Source organism: Notolabrus celidotus, chromosome 15 (assembly GCF_009762535.1).
Source record: "Notolabrus celidotus isolate fNotCel1 chromosome 15, fNotCel1.pri, whole genome shotgun sequence".
NCBI lineage: Eukaryota > Metazoa > Chordata > Actinopteri > Labriformes > Labridae > Notolabrus > Notolabrus celidotus.
The window spans coordinates 31880854-31902785 of record NC_048286.1 but is presented as its reverse complement, the minus strand read 5'-3'; the positions used below and the strand labels follow the sequence as shown (position 1 = coordinate 31902785).

The window sequence follows — 21932 nt, the reverse complement described above, 5'->3', positions numbered from 1 at the left end:
CACTTTGCTAAACTGGATTGTTTTTTTAAAAATGTGCTATATAAAGAAAGTGGATTGGATTGGATTGGATGACTTCAAACTTCATTTTTCATTTCCGGTTACTCTACTCTCCCAAACTATCCATGGTGACAGCTGGTAGCCCATGCAAAATCCTCATTTAAGGGTGGTCACAATCATAGTAGATCACCCGCAACACGCCCCTAAAATAGTACATGCAATTGTTTCATTTGCACACGCAATGTAGCGCTCGTTACATGGGGTTTTAGTAGATCAGGCCCAGAGTGTTTTATTCTGAAAATCCACCGGATGTTTTCATTTTGTTTTGGTGCCTGACTTCCTGTCCTGCTCCATCTGCTCTGTTGAGATTGATGCGTCGTGCTCCGGCATCCGGCAAAAATAGAAGTCTTGTGTATCTGATCCGGAGGGCTCAGACCTGCCGAATCAACGGAGTGGATCCAGTGGAAGTTAACACATTGACTAGAATAGAAACCTATCAGATCCGGTGCTGTGTCGGATCAGAGACGGACTGGACAGAGTCTGTGTGTTGCAGAGTCTACATTTTTAACTTTAGACATGCCAGCTGCTCTGTAATTGGTTGCCAAAACCAACGCAAATATTACAAAGATATGAAGGTAAACTCATCAACAAGACTAAAATCAACACAGATAAGAAACAAATTCAGTGTCAATTCACAAATAAAGACTTTGGTTGCTCGACAGCAGATAATCACAACATGCATTAATCACATCTGTTAACATCAAGGTGGCTCTGATACTTCTACATTCACAGTTCTTAATGAGGCTTAATGATAGTCTTAATTCAAAACATTAAATGCTCTTCCTGAAGGAGTCCTGAACTAGAGTCTCTAAATAAGACACAAAGGGATATTTATTCACATGGCTGGAAATCCTCACAGTACTGAACACACAGAGGGCTCAAGATTGGGACAACTGAGTCCACAGGCTCTCCATTTGTTAGATCAGTGAAATATTTAGAAGCCAGAGCATGCAGCAAATCTACAGACAGGTCCTCTCTTCTTTTGGTAGATCCATGGACGGTCAAGGTCAGCTATCAGAGTAAGTCACCTCTTAAAAGAAGTAGTGGAACGAAAGAAAGAGATGGACCTGCTCTATTTCTGAAGCCCCGTCAAATACAGTGTCCTTAGCAAACTTTACATGGACCTACAAGTTCACTTAACACTTTTTTAATTTGCTTTATAGATGATTTTACCAGAGTCCATGAGCTGTAGTCATCCTATAGTCCTTTAAGTGGATTTGATGTGCTTATATTGGACCTTGATGTTGGAAATTGTGATAAAGTCATCATATGAGAAAGACAATGGAAATCAGAGATCATCTTTTGAACGTTCATCTGTTTTTTTAATTAATGTTGATGTTTTTTCACACCCTACTCTTCCACTCCTTCTCATCTGACCCCTTGAGGTTCAAAGGCTTTATAAACACCTGTTTGGACATTTGGACACTTTCACTCCTCTAGATGGAGCACACTTTGCAGCTCATAGCTCCTCCTGATCCTTTGGTCAAGGCAGATGTAACAGGAAGTGTCGGATACTATCAAAATAAAACTGATGAATTGATGTTTTTTTTGTTTTTTTTGTAGTGAACATTTCAACAACATGCAGGTAGTTCTTATTTTACCTCATGTAAGCCTGATGCTTTATGCAAGGTTTTGTTTAAGTTCTCTTTAAAGCTGCTGTTGGTAGGAATGGTGTAAAAAAAAAAGGTTACTTTTTTCTGCTGGGTTTGGAGAAAAGGTCATAATACTAATCGGTACTCATGGTTAAGTGAAGTAATTTGAGACTCCAATGCCTTTGTATCAAGCAATTTTATTATTCCCCTCGCTCCCATTTTGACACACTAATCATAGCTTATCTCCAATCCTCCGTCCTGATTGGTCGAGTGGCGGCCCTACTACGTCGCCCTGATTAGCTGGGAAGCCACTACTTCCTCATGGAACACGCACAACAATCTTTTGTTGGCGGGGTTACAGGAGCAGAGAGGGGAGGGATAGTGTTGACATTCGAAATCTCTCTCAGAAATTATGTTTATATCACGACTACCAACAGCAGCTTTGTTTGTTTTTATTTATTTTTTATCTTCTTCTTCTTCTTCTTCTTCTATTTTTTTCTCTGCTCTCTCTCTAAAGTATTTATGTGTGTATGTATGTTTATGTGTATGCATATATAAGCATGTGTGTGCATATGTGTGTTTGTATGTATAAATATGTATTTTTATTTATTTATTGTATTACTTCTCTTTAATTAATGTCATTTAAAATCATTTTCAACTAAAATTTTCTTCACGTGTTTTCTATTAATTTATTAATTTATTCATTTTATTTTTAATATTATCAATTTAATTTCATGTCACACGTCTGAGCCCATGTTTGATTGTATTTGTATTGTCTTGTTGATTCATTTAAAAAGTTACAAATAAATTATAACAGAACTACCAACAGCAGCTTTAAGTCACTCTCTCTTTAATAAAAAATAAATCTTAAATGAGTTCTACTGAAAGCACACAATATTATAAAATAAGTTATGTTACAGTATGTATAAAACAGGGTTCCCACGCGTCCTGGAAAACCTGGAAAACAGTTGACCAGTTTTCCAGTCCTGGAAAACACCTGGAAAATGGGAGAAAAAGTAAAATGTCCTGGAAAATCAGGGATTGTCCTGGAAAATTATTCCAACATGACTGCGTGAGACCTGACAAGGTTAAAAAAACACATCCCCATTCAACATTTGTGGCCATTTTTGTCATTCAGCTCTATTTAGGTAATTTATTCACTGATCCTCTGATCATTATTATTATTATTATTTATTTATTTGAGAAAGCTGAGATGAGAGTTGCCCATCATTGTTACTTGGTTGCACTAATAAAGTGAAGCTCTGTACATCTGTGGTTGCATTGTTCTATAATTAATTTGCCATCATTTTTAAGCATGTAAGAGATGATTTCATGGATAGCCATAGACTGCACGTCTTTCAATGTAGACTTCCACTGAGAGGAACATATTAGACTATTTAGGAACTAAATTAGGAACTAAATTTAGTCATACCAGCTTGATCATCACTGAAAACGTCCTGGAAAATGATCTCTGGAAAAGAGTGGGAACCCTGATAAAAAATATAAATATTTGAATTGTATTGTGATCTCTTTGTATGGATAGTTATCAAATAAAAGCCTTTGTTTTTCCTCCTGACATAATTTGCGCTTTTATTTTGTAAGAAAAAGCACTTCCGGTTTGGTTGCATCCCACCTATGCTGGCTTTACCTGCGAGCTCTTTGTATGACTGGTCCGCGAGGTACCACGGCACCGAACACGCGCGGCAGCAGCAGCAGCAACGGGCGGAGGATCATTAAACACAGAGTCCCAATCAGGGACAGACCGGGTCCGTTATAGCTCCCTGTCCTGACCTCACTCAGACTACCTTAGACCTTTACCAGGGAGAAACCACGTTTCCACTGAGCGCCTCTCTGCTCCTCTGGGTTTGTTTTTAACGCACAAGTTGTTAAAACAGGGAAGTTTTTACGCACAGCAGCATTTTTTGGAACCCCGTGAGAAAAAGGAAGAGCATCTATCTGAAGTATCTGAGTCCAGATACTGGAGTTAGACTCCTTGCGCTCCTCTCCTGCTTGAAACGCGTATTCCTGTCTTTTATTGGACCCTGGTTGTTTCTGTTTGTCTCTCAGGGACTCGTCGAAAAACCTTCCAACTTTCCAGGAACAATAGAAAGGTTCTCTCAGTGTTTAACACACACACAGAGACAGAGATATATCACTGAAGAAAGCATCTCTGGTAGACTGAGACGTGGATGTATTTTCAGCCATGGATGTAACAGTTTACCCGCCTCCTCCTCAGCCTCTGACCGCCTCAGAACACACCAGACTGGGACAGCTCTCCTACTCTGAGCCGGCCTTTGGGACCAACAAGGTAAGCACAGAAGGCTGATTATAGTCTCTAATAATTAGTCTTCCATAATACCTGAAGATAGAAATAATAATACACTTGGTGTTATTTAATGATCCCTGCGCGCGCCCTAAGTCTCTTGCCTGTGTCTCGCTCTGCCAATTACGCGCTGATTAATTGCTTTATTGGGCTCTAATTATTAACACAGTCAGTGATGGTAACTTCATTTCTGTTCTATCACATCCATTCACTGGATGAGAGAAATACTTTAATGCCATCTGTAGGGAGCAGTCAGTGATGGAATGACTAATTAAAACTTAGACAATGGTAATTGAAAAGTTTAGTTCCAATAAGCAGAACAAACACAAAGGTAATGTTACAATGAAGTGAGTGAGAGGAAAATGTAGAAGTATTCACTGATTTAAAGTTTTGCTTCTCATGATGTTTGAATTAATTGATGTCTGGCACGGTCTCCATCCCCCATAGCAGGGTCAAAGGTCAGGGTCAGATTCACAGAAGACACCTGGAGCTGTTTGAGAGCAGAGTCTAGCTTTAAGATGATTCTTATGAACTATCTATCTATCTATCTATCTATCTATCTATCTATCTATCTATCTATCTATCTATCTATCTATCTATCTATCTATCTATCTATCTATCTGAATATGAGACACAGTGAGACCATGCTTATGTGACAGTGATGAATTGCTTAATTATTTGACTGGGAGCAGCTGATGCGTGCAGCTATTAGAGCTAAGGACAGATTATTAACCTCTCCTCATGCCTAACACAAAGAGATTGGAGTGGGATTTAATTGCAAAATTCAGGTTACAAAAATATGTAAAATCATTTATGAATAATAATAAATAAAGCTTCCATTGGATGTAAAAGTGCTGTTGTATAGAAATGTATTTTGTTCCTAAAGCTCTCAAACGATTGCATCAGATTGCTGAAGTGGTTTGTACAAGAAGCAGGAACGTAAACCTTAATGACGTTAATTTAAACACTCACTTTCAGATCCCCCCCTCCGTTCCTTTTCCTGCTGTCTTATAATCTGTACTGCGCTTTGTTTCCACTGATGAGGCTCTTTCACACGTGCACTCCTGAAAGTTTGCAGAAATGTTCAGAAGCTCCTCCCAAATTTTGCCCGAGGTGCTCGTTCACACATGTCCCTCACGACACAGTTTCAAGGAGTCTCTGAAGGGCAGGATGTGACTTTAAAAGCACACTGTGAAAGACCTATGCTACCACAGTTTTTTCATCAACATCTTTGATATCCTTGAAATTTATTTTCCAGAGCAACGGGTGTGAACAGGACTCAAGCCTCGACTGTTTCCTGAATCAGTTTTTTTACTGTCAATATAACTGTATGTGTCTAAAAGTAAGAGTCCAATGCAGAAGTGCTATAAACTGCAGTTCATTGAGTGTCCACTAGAGGCTGGCTCCAGAAGTAGTCTAGAAGTAGTCACCAGTGTAGTCTGGATAGCTAGATATTTCTGGATCGGCACACACTGTAGGGGGGTGAATTTTTTTCTAACGCAGCAATTTTAAAGATATTGAGATTACGAGTCTTCCAATCAGAGGCACAGCTGACTTGATTGACAGGCGGGAACACTGTAGCTATTGGCTAGGAGGCTCAAAGCCCCGCCTCTTTACGTCACAATCACTCAACAACAGCAATTGGCTTCAAAACAGCTCTTCAGAAACAGATGGGTGACGTCACGGATCCATTTGTTATACAGTCTATGGTGTCAATCCCCTCTTTCTCTCTGACTGGACAGAAAAACCAATGTAGTAGTATCTTAAAGAAAATTGTCATTTGATTGTCTCACCAAGTGAGCGTGTCAGCTAGCTAGCTAAATAGCATGTGGACGAATGAAATGGGCATTCAGTATTTTATAGTGAAGTTAAAAACCTCATCAGCCGGCAAGCAGGAAGTGGATCAGCAGCGTCAGCAGCCAGTGAACCGGAGGCATTAGTTTCAGGTTTGTGAATGTGGTTGTAGCAGAGAGGGGGCGACGTCGACTATTCTTCAATGATCCTGAGAAGAAGAGAGAGCGTAATCAGAAACACGTTTTCTCACTTATGGAGAAACCGCATTCTTTTCTTAAAGCACTCAGTGTTCTACTCCTGAAACTTCTCATCCTGGACTTTTAGAAAGGTTGTCACTGCTCCAGGTAACCAATCACAATGTAGATGGGAGGGACACCCAGGTGACCAAGAACATGAGGGGGGATGCTTCAAAACAGAAACAGAAAAGCACATTAGTTGTAACAGATCAACTGGATGTTATTGAGTGTTGGTAAGAAAACCAAGTAGATGTTTTTACATGACAAGTTCAAATTAGTAGCCACATTGCACCAGATTTATTTCCCTTTCTAAAGTCTCAGCTCAACTTTATGTATGTAGCACCTTTCATACATATAAACATGCAGCCCAAAGTGCTTCACAAAGTAACAGAGAGACAGAAAACAACAGCAATGTTCAAATTAAAAAAGGCATTATTATAAATAACATACTTAAAACGACATAAAATAAAATCAACACAGTAAAATGAATAAGATAAGTATGAGTGGAAAGAAACTGTACAAATAAGGTAGCATTGAAGGGTTGTATTCACACTGCAGCACATTGTCAATGTTATTATCATACATATTTAAAATGCCATACAAACAGATAACAGGTAAGCTTCAATGTTAAATCTGGAACTACCTATTCTGCTGCTCGTATCTTTTAGAACTATTTTTAAAGAACTGTTCACTACTTGTTTAATGTAACTTAAAGATAAATATCAGACAGTTTCTGCCTCTTATTTTGAAGGCAGGAGTCAAAACTATTCACCGTCCATGAGTTTCTTTAAGGTTTCAGGACGATGGAGATGTTGGAGAACAATTAAAAACAGATGTAGGCTTCAAAGAGTCATGGTAACTCTCATTTACTCCCAGATGATGAAATAGTTTTTGACATTTTAAAGAGTTCATTTTTCAAAAAACATATTTCTTTTTGGTATAAATTCCTAATAAAGTTACATTTTCAAGATATCTCTGATTAGTAAAGTCATTTTGACTTAGTCAAAGCCACTCAACCTCTGTTGATTGATCATACCAAAAGCTAGTATTAGAAAAAATGTGTTTTTTGAAACATTTTTTCAATTTTTCAAAAGGGAGTTAACTGTTTTTGCAAGTTAACTCTTCAAGTTCTATTTGAAATAGCTTGAACAATACATCATGTACCTGCCGAGGCAAGAGTTGAAATGATTTACCATCCATTAGTTATGTTACGGTTTCAGGATGATGGAGATGTTGGAGAACAATTAAAAACAGATGTAGGCTTCAAAGAGTCTTTCTTTTTCAGATGGTAACTCTCATTAGAAATCATTTTTGACATTTGACATTTCTATTTGAAATAGTTTGAACAATACCTCACATACCTGCTGTGAATAAGAAAATATTTCCCTTGGGAAGCATGCCCCAAGCCCCCCCTACATCTGGGCTAAGCCCCCCATGTTTACAGTGTCTGGCTCCGCCCCTGTTACATAAATATATGTCCTCCATCATGATCAGACTTTCACCACAGCCAAGTGAATAAAACAAACAAAGCCCACTACAGTATTTATCTGATATCAAAGAGCTTCATGAGGCTGTTTGGATTTATTTACTACTCTCTGGTCAGCTACACTCAAACATGAATGTTGCACACGCAGCAGTAACAGCAATAAATAATTGAGTTTAAAGAAGGAACCCTTCATATATAATGTGTGTTGAACTTACACACTGTAAGACATACAGAAGTAGTGTTCTCACATGGACCCGTACCAGCACAGGAGAGACACAAACATAGACCAACACACCGCAGACTGGATCTACTGACATGTAACACATATATGAATACTCTGTTTTTATTTAAACTCTGTCACATTTAAAGGCTGAACTCACTCTGCTGTATACCAACATGCTTTCATAAACTCAGGATGTAACACCATGATGTGGATATACTTGGTGCACAGCATCACACTCAGCTTGGTGCTGTTTTCAGTAAGTGTGTTTGTTTCAGAAAGAAGGAAGGAGAGATAAAAGATAGAGGCTGGGGATGTAGAGAGAGAGAGAGAGAGCGAGCTATGTGGTTGGGGGTAGGGACTGAAAAGAGAGAGAGAGAGAGGAAAGAGAGAAAGAAGAGAGAGGGAGAGAGAATGAGAGGAGGCTTGTTGGGGGTAGGGATGTTGTAGATGAGAGAGAGAGAGAGAGAGAGAGAGGGAGAGAGAGCGAGTGTAGTGGGGGTGGGGCCACTAAGGTTTGTACTATATTTCTCTCTCTCTCTCTGTCTTTTGATTCACGGCTCTGTCGGTCTGATAGAAGAGATCATATTACTCTGTGGGGAAACAGAGAGAGAGAGAAAGAGAGAGAGAGAGATGGAGGTTGAATAAAAATGGAGAGAAAGACACTGGAAGGAGGGAGAGACAGACAGGAAGTGAGAGAGAGAGAAACTTAGGAGGCACAGAAAGAAACAAAGCAAGAGAAAAAAGAGGAGGGACAGAGCGGAGAGTGAAGTAGAATGAGAAGAGGAAGGTGTGTGAGAGAGAGAGAGAGAGAGAAAGAGAGAGAGAGGGAGAGAGAGAGAGAGAGAGAGAGAGAGAGGCATGGTATACAAGATGAAATACTTGTGGTGGTCGACCAATCAGAGCCCTGAAAACATCTGATTTCTCTGATCCAGATCTAGTCTTGGATTAAGAAGTACAATAACAGGCCGGTTCATTTATTTGGTGGGTCGGGGTTTGGGGGTCTGTTAAGTTCCTGATGGTTTTGATGCTGAAGCGCGTGTTCTCACTTAAAAATGACCTTATTACTATCCTCATTTTAAACTGAACAAACGAATGCATGATATTATTTTCCATGTCTGGTCAGTGGTCACATGACCCTTACCTCACAGAGTTATACACACACACATTGACTGAGAGTCCATCGGAATAATCCAGGATCTCACCCGGCCTGCATTAAACAGCATATAGGAGAACGATTACATCATCAAGCAAACATGAACCACACCCATTTTAATAACACGCCATATTTACCCTCATAACTGCACATACAGGGAGGTATACTTACACACATATTTATATGCAGATGTCAACACAAGCTCTGAAACTCAGGACGCAGATACAAACATTAATGTGTTTTTAAGAAAGGGTGATACACTTCATATTTTTCATTAGATTTAAATGTAGACGGCCTGTTTGAAGTGATGTGTCAATGACCTCGTGTTATGCTGATTTGAGAAACTCACTGTACAGACATGTAAAAGGAAAAATATTGAGTAAACTGCATAAAATAAAATCCTCATTCTGTCATCACGTAACACCTGATGCCATTTCAGCACGGTAAATAACTGGACACATTTCTATGATTTCATAATTCTATCTGAAGGAGGTCACGTTAAACTATTAGAAAAATATTTCAATTTCAGAAGTCAAATTCCACCCTGTGAGCGTACATTCACATCTTTAATATTAAGGGGTTTGAATGCACAGTCATTTAAAAGAGCTTCAATATCTCTGACTAAACCCTGGAAATGCATTTTGAAGTGTTATTTAAAAAAAGGTAAATTTTATTATATGGTAAAATGTTATTTCAGCTCTTTTCTTTTTGAATAAAATTACATTTAGTTTAAAACAGAATTTTGTTTGTTTTTTTGAAGGCATTTTGTGATTCCAACACTCCTAAGGAACCAAAAAGAGATGCAGAATTATTTTTTATTTAAAGCTGCTGTGAGGAACTTTTGATTTCTATCAATTTTGGCGCCCCATTGTGCACAAGGTCATACCACTTATCTCTTGTTCTGTACATGCAAAAGTAGTGTTTTCAACAAAAACCTCACCCTGCTGTCTTTTAACAGACAGATTTATCACTCAATGTGATTATTAGCCATTAAAACAGCTGAAAAAGGGAGTTTTTAAAGCCAAATGTCAATCATGTTGTCTGACACCTTCCCCCTCCTGAGTGGTTTAAGGCATTAAAATGACAACAGATAAGGTATCAGTGTTGTTGTTTATGGTTTTGTTTGCTTTTGAAGGTCATAAAGAGGCATCAGTGTTGGTTTCAGTCTGTTTCTCAGCTGGTGAAAAACTCCTCATAGTGCCTTTAATTAATTTAAGAGAAAACAAGTGACAGGGTGGATGGAGGAGGAGCCAGAAAACAGGAAGTAACACAGAAGCCTCTCAAACTGTGAACCATAATTTATCTCACTGAAGGAAGGCAACTCATTGACCCCCTCCAGGAAGCAAGACCACCAAACAGGTCTACATCAAACTTCAACCAACCACACCAGCTGTGTAAAAACCTGATACTACCACGGAAAGAAACTCAGTCCTCTAGACGTGTGTGACGGCCTTAGAGCTGCACGTTCTGCCATTCCTCTATCTTTTACCTCTGCAGAGCACAACATGTTGTGTGATTAAAACTACTAGGAATGTTGTCAGATGTTTGCAGAATATAATCACTGATGCACGATTAAAAATAGGCCTTGTTGGTAAAGGTTGAGTGTCCCATGTACAGAGGCTGTAGTCCTTTAGTGGACGGCCCATGTTTGATTCTAACCTGTGGCCTTTGGCCCTTTTTCATTCCTCACACTCTCCCAGTTTCAGACTCTATCCCTTGTCCTGTCCTCTCTGAACAGAAGCAGAAAAATACAACAAACCGGCAAAGCTCAATTAAGATTAATAAAAGATTGAACTCAGGAAGCAATCAGATTCATTTTGAAACCTGTAGATGGTTCCTGATACTCTGAATGTGTGTTGAGTACCTCTTACATACGGACTCAGTCTGTCCCTCTCATTGTAACTTTTTAACTTTTATGGCTGCTCATAAAAAGAACACACAAACTCAATGGTTGCCTCATATCACTGAAGTTCCTCTTCTAGCAGCAGGGCAACTTTATCTGAGCATGATTATCAAACAACCAGAACAGACATACTTTGACTTGATTATTTGATATCAAACTGATTAGTGTAGATGACTCCATGAAACCTTTGGACTTTTATTTTGGTATAAAACAGCAGTTCTTTGAGCGTGCTATGGTTTGGATTCTTTGCAGACATTGTGCATCCTGCTCTGTTAATATCACATCTGCACTATCACAATGTGGATGCTGAAAATATAGATAACAATTAACTCTCTGCACAGAAATGTTATTAAAATGTTTAAAACTTTATGATCTCTCTTGTATTTGACGTCTTCCTTTAACCCTCCTATTATCCTTGGGGTCAATTTGACCCAATTCAATGTTTAACGTCTCTAAATTAATGACTAACATCATTTCTTTGGCTTCATATTTCATGACTTTTACTAATTTAAAGGGGACAACTGGGAAAATGTAAAATTAAAATGTTTATATGTTCCAATTTCCTGTAAAACATGTTGACGCATCGGTGTTCCTAGGGGTCAATTTGACCATTTTACACATTTGTTTTGGTTGTTTTGGATGATATTGAGGTCACTATAACCAAGGACACTTCCACATGTGACTGCAGGAGCTGGGATCGAACCACCAACCTTTATATTGAGATATAATATTTCCAGCCACCATGTCTCTAAAGACATTCAATGATGAGTCCTGTATCATACGTGTTGATAACATAGAAACAAGGCAGGGCCGACGAGAGCATGACAAACTCACTGCAGTTTGATGTTCTGTTTTACAAATTAAAGTCCTTCTAAATGCTTGAAGTATATTTTATTTAAAGGGCTATTTAGGTAGTCAAAGAAACATAAAGTACCTGACACATAAACCTGGGTAACAATCAGTTTCTGAAGGTTTAAATTGCTGGGGTCAAATTGACCCAAAGGATAAAAGATGTTAGTAAATTTGAGGGTAACAGAAGGGTTAAGACTGAACCTCTTGTTACGACCCTACATAGAGGAGTCATGAGTCAAGTCTATAGCCAAATATTTTTTACAGAAACAAACACAAACAAAACAACAAAAGAGGAACAGTAATGGCTGCTGCTTTGCTGCTGATCCTGGCTGTGTGTGAGAGAATGGGAGTGGCTTGGCAGAGGCTTGAAATATATTTTATTTAAAGGACTATTTAGTCAACAAAGAAACATAAAGTACCTGACACATAAACCTGTTTCTGGAGGTTTAAATTCCTGGGGTCTAATTGACCCCAAGGATAAAAGATGTTAGTAAATTTGAGGGTAACAGGAGGGTTAAAGATACAAAAAAATACCCACAAGTTAGATGCAGCTTCAGACTAAACTAGCTCAGGTTGTCTCCTTCCAAAGCCTCGTTTCAGGTCAACACTGACACACATGAGAATTGTAGAGAAGGGAATCAGGAACAACCTCCAGGTTCAGATCTAAATGTCTACATCTATAATGATTGTGCAAATACAATTTCCCCAAATCCTCATTTTTGATAAAAACCCTTTCAATGAAGACCATTGTTTGTTCTTTGTTTACTTCCCTTTATTATAAATGTGACATTTTATGTTGCTGCAGAGTAAAGCAAAGGTCAAAGCTGATGTTTATCTGACTTTCTATCTTAACATTGAATTTATGTGAAACCAGGTGTGCAAAATGAATCACTCTTTTTCATTGTTTTCTAAAATGACTCCACTACCTGTTTGCCTTCTAAACTACATGATGAGATCAGTAGTCGTTCAAAGAGAACTTCAGACTTGATGGGAAACAAAAGGACAGATTGTATATCTTTCTACAGGACTGCTGTATTCTGGGAATTTGTTTTGTTCACACAGTCAAAAATAAAATGATATTAATACAGTCTCTGAATCTGAGACCAGGACCAGCTGGCACCTCACAAGGATGAACAGAAGTAACTCTGGTTAAATGTTTAGTGCTCAGAATGATCCACCACACTCAGTCAGTGCACAGCTTAATTCATTCTATAACAATATCACAGGAGATAACTTTAGACAGAAAGAAAGGGATGGAATGAATCAGAGAGGATAGTGGAGAGAGAGAGAGAAGTAAAGAGGGAGAGAGAAAGAGAGAGAGAGAGAGGCTAATGTAAACATGATGATTGTGAAAGCTGGCTGAGGTATTTCTTAAGCAAATAGAGAGGATGAGAGAAGAGGGAGGAGAGGAGGAGACCTCAGAAACTAACAGAGGAGTATAGATTGAAGGAGAGCAGGGGAACAATTTGAGAGCAGTCAGGGGACAGAGTGAGATTTGAGAAATGCTGTGACACCTTTGAAAGGATATAAATGAAACAGAAACAGGAATGCATATAGAAGAAAGAAACTGGAAAATAAAAGTAAACAATAAAAGTAAAAACCTTTAAAGGACACACGTCTTCTGGCGTTCTCAGGACCATGAGGGTCAGAAAGGTCAGTATAGTGCCGGGGGTGGTTTGATCCTCATGCTGGTTCAGCGTTTATAACCCCTGCTGTACTCTCAGGTAGCTTCATGGATCTGATGTAGGAACATAATTATCACTTCAAACTAGACTCTAATCTGCTGTCAGCTGGAACACTAAAGACCCGCAGAGCACAGTATCTCTAGAAGTCTGCTGGGGCGGGTTATTTCATTTTCTCTGTGACTCTGTTGAAGATTGTAAAAAGGTTCTAGTGTTGATTTATTCACGATGGCAGCATTGATCGGCCCAAACTTACTGTTGAGGCTTAAAATTATGTTTACAATACTCTTAATAAAACTCAAAAGATTTAAACTAGCAAAGGATCTTGTTTGCTTACAAATACTGCAAAAAAACACCAGAAATGTTTGTCTTTCAAAATGAGTTCACTAAAGTATATTACTGTGAAATGCAGCATCTTCCTGTTACCTTCATGACAGAAACTAACCACACCACAAAACTCTCCAAGCTAAGCATAAAGGTGCAGCAAATCAGACTGATGTCAACGAGCAACCACATCACACAAACCAGCAGAGCTCTATTTGAAGTGTTTGAACTTTCACAGAACATTGGATGAAACTAAATCGAAACAGTTAACATCGCTTACAACATGGGTGGTGATTGGCCTCTGCTCAGTCCTGCAGGCGAGTCTAAGGGAGGTCCATGGGTTAACATGTTGAGACTAGTCATATGCATAGAATAAGTAATGGACGTTGTATCTGTGAGGTCACCCGTCTGTTCCTGATTGCTGTTTTGAAGCCAATCGTTGGCGGCAGCCATATTGGAAATGTGGAACTCAACCAGGTTTGAGCCTCCTAGCCAACAGCTATGTGTTCCCGACCGGGAGTCAAGTCAGTCATGTCCTTATTTGGGCAAAAACTTCTGAACCGTCACGTTAGAAAAAAATTCACCCCCCTACAGTGTGTGCCGATAGAGAGATTAGCTACGAAGAGCCAAGCTGTTTTTTGAACCAGGCTGTAAACATGTTTATTAATGCTGCAAAGATCGTCTTCTTTGAATGGGTGTGTATGTGGTTTCCTGTGTTCCTGCAGCCAGCCTCAAGTGGATTCTCAATGAACTGCAGTTTATAACACTTCTGCATGCGCTTCACAGTTTGAGACTGGAGGTTGCCGCTTGGTCATATGCTGTAGCATTGCAGGGAACAATAGTTTCACGCATACAGGACCTGTACGAAATCGAAAGGAATCTGGAACTCCTGAAAAGTGTAAATGTTGTTGCATTAACCATGAATCTCTGGACGTCAGCGAGTCATCAAAATGATCTCAGAATAACTGCACACCATAATGACACTGATTGGACATTTTGTATGTGCACTCCTGCAAATCTATTTATTTGTAACAGTGTTTTTAAAAAACAACTATTACACAGAATAAGCGATGCAACCGCTGCATTCTTTAATATCGGACAGGATGTTTTTAATTGCTGCCAACACATCATTCCATTCTCCATGAAAGTCTTGTTTAAAAGTTCTAATAGCCTTCATGATGTCCATTGTGGAGGGATTTCCCACTGCAAGGCTTGCAGCGCCCTCTTCTTCAGAGTTAGCTTCAGACACGTTTTCCTCACTAAGAAGCCCCCCCCATCGATTTACACTTGTCCTTTGTTGTTTTCTTCAGCATATTTACTTATGGCACACATGCGCTATCGAGATGACGCACTTTAACAGTGAATGTAGTTGTTTCAGTAATATTCATTTTGATATTAGCAACAGAGCAGGAGTTACACAGAATAAGCACTTTGAAGCTGTCCCCTATGTCTGAGTCATGGTGTCGGACCGCAATGTAGGTGTAGCAGTGCAGCATTTAAAATCAAGACACAGGTAAGAACTGCTTTGAAATGGACCTCAAAACTGTTTTCAAATGCTAACAGAAAAATCATTTTAAACATGAAATTAAAAACGCAGTAATTAACAATTAACTATTGACCTGGAGTGAAGTGCAGAAGGTGTGCTTGTTGTGTGTTGTAACATGTTTTGTGCTGCCGTCTTGGCCAGGTCACTCTTGAAAAAGAGGTTTTAAATCTCAATGAGTCTTCTACCTGGTTAAAGAAAGAAAGAAAGAAAGAAAGGAAGAAAGAATTGACCTTCTATGATTAATCACAATTAAAAGAAAAACATTTGACGGCTCGTTACCACACCTTGCATCAAGGTTTATGCTGACTTCTTTAGCTTGTCCATACTCCTATTATCACCCTGCAGCACTGCAACATCCAGTATAACCCATTAATCCTTTACTAAAAGACCCTCTCTCCCATCTTCTGTCCATCTTAACCCTCTTGCCTGCCGCACACTCTGCCTCTGCTCCCTTTCATAAACCGACCTTCACTCCAGCATCCACCTCGAGGCTCAGACCTGACATCAATCAGGGTGTCAGTTTTAGTCATCACACTCTATTGTCTTTGGTATCAGGCTTAGTGTATTCATGTAGGGTGCACACCCCCTGAATTCTGTTCCTGTGAGTTTATTTTTACTATATTTCTAGTACAGTTTATTATTACAGTATTTTATGACGACTGGCAAGTAGCCATGTCATAAACAGGATGATCCCCCTCTGTCCCCTCGAGGCAACATCTCCATGTCTGAAGCACAGAGGCTGTCAGTCAGTGGAACATTAATTAAGACGGATTAGTTTAATTTGTGTTTCTCATATACGTGATCTGCTGGAGCCGGTCTTGATGTATCAGCAGATCCGAGCGTTTCTAACTTATCTTATGTTATCCTTTGGCTCTCTCCTAACATTCTCTTTCGTGTTTTTATAGTCCCATTGTCCCATCCTCCAGTTTTCCTAACCGGCCAATGTGTCGGCATCTCATCTAATTATCTATCAGAACAACCGGTCAATCTGTCTGTCCGTCTGTCCATGTTGGCTTTAATTCCTGCAACTGAACACGACGCCAGACCAACCCCCCCTTTCCCCCCCTCTTCCCAAACACTCTCTCCTTCCCCTGAAGCTCGCTGATGATTAGGTGACTTTCGGCTCTGTTGCTTGTGTGTCTGTGTTTCTGAAAGCTTTTCAGTTGGTTGAATTATCAGGACACAGCGATGAGGGACTCCTAGTTGGTGGAGGGATGCCAAATGGAACAGATGGGCAGAGATAGAGCTCTGCCAGAGGAGACTAATTACCAGGATTTCTTTTCCAAAGCAAACATATTGCAATCAAATCACATACTAAAATCATCCCTACATTGTTCTGTGTGTGTGTGTGTGTGTGTGTGTGTGGGTGTGTGTGTGTGTGTGTGTGTGTGTGTGTGTGTGTGTGTGTGTGTGTGTGTGTGTAATATTAGTAACAATAAGTTAGATCGATTATCTGCTGAAAGAGGTTGGATTTGTTCCTGTGTGATTATTACAGAGTTCTTCTTGTCGTTGTGTTTTGTCAGCACACAGCTTTTATTCCTATTCAAAGAAAGATAACTGAGGTGTCGTGAAGCTAATTACTGAAGATTGATGAAGTCACATTTCGTCTGATTTAAATGTTGGTGCTTTTACAACACTCTTCATCTTGTCTAAGTATATAAGTGTCCTCCCTGCGTTCAGTATTGGTTGTTATGATGAAATTGTATCGTCTACATCTCCACTATAGCACTATTAGTGAGTGAGGCTGTCTATGGTCAGGTACACATGCACCTGTCATTCATCCAGGACAGTACAGAATGAGCCTCAGCTGTGATTGAGAGAGAGAGATAAGAAAGGCCTCTGCAGCAACATCTCCACTACAGATGAGAACAACAGTGAGTCATCATCTGGAAAAAAAAAACCTGTAATGGTAAACAGAAAGAGACGAGAATATCAGGCCTACCCTGCTTTGAACACAGCATCTTAGAAAATGTGACTTTCAGAACATGAATATATTAAATAAGGGGTTCTATTTCCCATAACTACCTGCTAACCATACGTTATCCCGCTTATTACCAGGCTACTAACTTAACCCTCCTGTTACCCTCAAGTGTACTAACATCTTTTATCCTTGGGGTCAATTAGACCCCAGCAATTTAAACCTCCAGAAACTGATTGTTACCCAGGTTTATATGTCCCCTTTAAATGAAATATATTTCAAGCATAAACACAATTTAAAGCATTCAGAAGGACTTGATTTTTAAGACAGAACATCAAACTGCTGCGAGTTTGTCATGCTCTCCTCGGCCCTGCCTTGTTTCTATGTTATCAAAACGTATGACACAGGACTCATCATTGAATGTCTTTAGAGACATGGTGGAAATATTATATCTCAATCTGAAGGTTGGCGGTTTGATCCCAGCTCCTGCAGTCACATGTGGAAGTGTCCTTGGTTATAGTGACCTCAATATCATCCAAAACAACCAAAACAAATGTGTGTAAAATGTTGATATTTCTTATGCTATATACAGCTGAAACAGCCTGGGGTCAAATTGACCCCAAGGAACACCGATGCATAATTTTTTTTTTTCAGGAAGTTGGAACATATCAACATTTTAGTTGTCCCCATTAAATTAGGAAAAGTCATGAAACATGAAGCCAAAAAAATGATGTTAGTCATTAATTTAGAGATGTTAAACATTGAAGGGGGTCCAATTGACCCCAAGGATAATAGGAGGGTTAAAATACAGACATGTTGGTAAAAACATTGATTAAAGATTATCTTATTGATCTAAAATGATTCATGTTTACAGTTTTTAAAAATAGTCCCAGTGATTCCTCATCATGGTGATGGATTCTTCTCTTCCTTTTTCGGTGGATTGAACATGAAACTGTCCTCGTCAGCTCTCCTTCTTCTCTGAGCTCTGCGGTTCACACACCTTTAAAAATAAACAAAAGGTCACAACTTTGAACCCTGCTGCTATCATCACCACCGCTCATGGTTTAAGTTTCTTTGTAGAGTTCACTAACCTAAAGTTTCTCTCACCTGCTCCGCTCGTTGATCATATTGAAGACAGGATCCAGGATAAAAACGTCCGTAGTCTGCCAGAAGCAAAATGTGTCTGAACTCTTTTTCTGTGGATTGATTTGACATGACGTGTGATCAGTTTGCCTCTGGTTTTGCTCATGTTAGTGAAAGTTAATAACCATCATCATTTTTTTTGGAAGCCTATCAATGGCGGTCGTCCCATTAGAAATGTTTACTCACTTTTAGTTGATCTAGAAAGGCGCCTGACAGTCAACTCATCCATGCCCTTAATTAGGCAAAAGTCTAAAATGAGTTATTCAAAAATCATCCATGTATGTAAAGTGTGTGCAGAGGTAGAAATTAGAGACCAACATCATCTTTTGAACCAGGCTGTAAACATGTTAATTTCTGCTGTAAGGATGAGCCTTTAAGAATGGGTGTGTATGTGGCTTCTGGCTTCTGCAGCCAGCCTCAAGTGGACATTTGAGGAACTGCAGTTTTTAGCGCTGCTGCATTGGCCTCATTTCTCAAGACTTGAGGTTGCCTCTTGGTTCCAGAAAGTTTGAATGAAATCCTTTTTTTCTCATTTCCTTAAAGTTGATAAAATATTTGATATTTAGGGCCCGAGCACCGCTGTAGGCGAAGGCCCTATTGTAACCCTAAGGGATATTATTATAGGAGATTGCAGTTTTGGACCCCTGAACGTTAATGAAAGCGTGAGTATTTTTGCACACTCATCGGGCCTGGTGAAAATTGCAAGTTATTATAGGTCTTGCAAAAAAATTCTCTGTAGCGCCCCCTAGAGGTAAAAATAACACCCTACGCATCGAGTTTTTTGAGCTACATGCATGAAAAATCGTACACATATTTATGGCATCAGGACGCACAAATAAGTCATTGGCACCCATATTCAAAACTCAACAGGAAGAGCGCCACCTAGCTTTGAACATGAAAAAATGGGCCAAAATGGGTCCATGCAAGGGTGCATACTTTTGCTATTAACTCCTAGAGCTTTTCTCCGATTCAGTCCAAAGTAGGCACATTCTATAGTAAACCCATTGACGATTAATACAAAGTAAAGGCATTCCGTTCAGACGAATGTTGTGGGCGTGTCGGACTTTGGGGCGGGGCATAAAAAAAAAAACGTCGGAAAATTGATTTTTGTGACTTTAAAATGCACGTAATTTCACCTCATCCAACACACTCATCAGTCCTCGGGAAAATTGCAACATTTTTCAAAAAACCCTCCCCATAGGGGTTATTTTGAGCTACATGCTTGAGAAATTGTACCCATATTCATGGCATCAGGACGCACAAAAAAGCCTCTTGCACCTATATCCCAAACTCAACAGGAAGAGCGCCACCTAGCTTTGAACATGAAAAACAGGGCCAAAATAAGGGTGCATACTTTCGCTAATAACTTCTAGAGCTTTTCTCTGATTCTGTCCAAACCAAGGGCAACCTATAGGAGACGAAAAATGTTGGCGTGGCAGGCGTTGAGGCGGGGCATCAAACGCACATACAGCTTTGAATGTGAAGAATGACGCCCAAATAAGGGTGCATACTTTTGAGAGCTCCTCCTAGAGTTTTACTCTGATTCAGTCCAAACAAGGCACATTCTATAGCAGACATTTTGACAATTAAATTATTGTTCAAGGAATTCTGTTCAGACTAAAATTGTGGGCGTGGCACACTGTCAAGTTTGGAGGTTTTCTTGGCAATCTGGCAAAAACTTGGAACATTTGCACCACCTGAGGCTGCATATACTCTCAGATCTTGCTTTCGCATCATGTGATGGCAAATATCAGGCGACGGTTTACATGTGGCGGCGGCTCACGTAGGCGGCGGCTGCGGGTGTGCGAGGGCCAGTTCATCGCCGCTTACGGCTTTAATTAATTTTCAATTTGCATCAGATCACAGTGCACTGCATTATCATTCACTTTGAGGACTTTTACCTGAATGTGATCAAAGTCCAAGATCTGAGATTCAATCACATCATCTTGAAAAGGAGAGATTTGAACCACAAGAGAAGAAGATTTAAGGCAAAGTCGATCAATAGATCTCAGCATTTTACTTTCTTTCTGTCTTTGCCTCCATAATGATAGTGCACACACACACACGCAGTCACACACACACACACACACACAAACACACACACAGTCTGGACTTAGTCAAGTTGATTACTCTTCAGCCAATCAAACCGGGTTTATTTTGCAGTAATGGAGACAGAGATAAGAAAGTTATAATGCAGAGCAGAACTACCTCGGCTCACAGCTGCTTGAACACACACACACACACACACACAGACACACACACACACACACACACACACACACACACACACACACACACACACACACACACACACACTCTGGTGAGTTGATTAGTGTCCTCTGATGCATTTTTCGAGTAAACTGAAATTCATCCAGTTTGGTCCAGCAGATGTTTTTTCTCACCCCCCCCCCCCCCCCCCCCCCCCAAACTGATGAGTGTTAAATATAATCTGCAGACATTCAACCTTCATTCAACATATTTTAACTTTTCACACAACCTGGGCAGAAATGATGTATTTTTATGACGCTTCTTCTCAAAGGAAGTTAAACCCAAACTGCTTTTTGTTTTTGTTTTATTGAAATCCAGAAATATTCAGAGTTTGATGTCTCCTCAGTGTGTAGCTACATTAATAATTCATCTGAGTATCCCCCTCATATATATATATTTTTCTAATTTCAGCCCTGAGATAATTTTTGTTCCCTGACATCCTGAAAGATTCAGTCACTTTTTATGGATTATGGAAATGCTTTGTCATGTTTTTGATGATAGCTCTCATCAATATCTTCCTCCTTAGATAATGCATCACTCTCAGCATTTAACTCTTCACTGCTTCCCCTAATCACCTAAACCTTTCATTTCCACAATCTCTCCTTCATTCCTTTCCTTCATGTGCTTCCTTTTTCTCTACAGGACTCTGTATTTCTCGTTTTCCTTTGTCCTTGTCTGTCATCCTAATAGTCTCTCTTCCCCTTTCTCCCCCCTTCCTCCGACCCTGACCCACTTAGCTGGCTGCTTGTTATTCAAACCTTTGCTTTGCTTACACAAACACATGCACATACACACACAACCACACACACACACACACACGAGCATCAGAGATGAGAGAGTAAGAGACAAAGATGAAGGTTGGAGAGAGAGAGGATAACTTGGTTAGAAAACAAACCTTGCTGTCCTGTTTATTTCTTCTCATGCAGAAAACTCAGATACTGTCAAAGGATTTATTCTAGAGGAAGGAAGACTGGGTCTGATTTCTACTATTATCTATAACAACAGTCATTGGATCTATAATGAGTTATAGATCATATGATAAAGCTATTTTGTTTTCTTATCAACTGATTCAGTCCAAACAGAAAAAGGTGCTGCTAAATATAAAATGCGTGGATGCACCGACTGTTTCAGTGATCTTGTAACTGTGATAGGAAATATGATATCTTTGTTTTTGAGGTGTCACAGCTGGTTCAGGTTAGAGTCTTAATTTTAAAGGGTTGGGGGAAGTTTGAACAGCGAGCATCAATCCATCCTTACTATTCAAACCTCGGTCACGGAATCAGCAGACTCAGAAACTCAGAGCTGGGAATGGGTACCTTTCACATTTGAAAGGATATGGAACCGATGCCCTGTACCTGGGAATTGGAATCGAGGGGTGAGCCCGACTAAGGATTTGCTTAGTCGAATCTGATTCATCAGATTTTGCCCGTAG

General features: G+C 39.6%; 1 protein-coding gene across 1 annotated transcript in view; it reads left to right on the top strand.

Annotated features, from left to right (window-relative positions):
• Positions 1-3325: 3325 nt before the first annotated feature.
• Positions 3326-21932, top strand: part of tox (thymocyte selection-associated high mobility group box) — a 105576-nt gene continuing 86969 nt past the window's right edge. The window contains 1 exon segment of the mRNA XM_034702946.1: positions 3326-3957. Within this exon segment, the coding sequence (XP_034558837.1) occupies positions 3853-3957 (105 nt within the window). The 5' untranslated portion in view covers positions 3326-3852.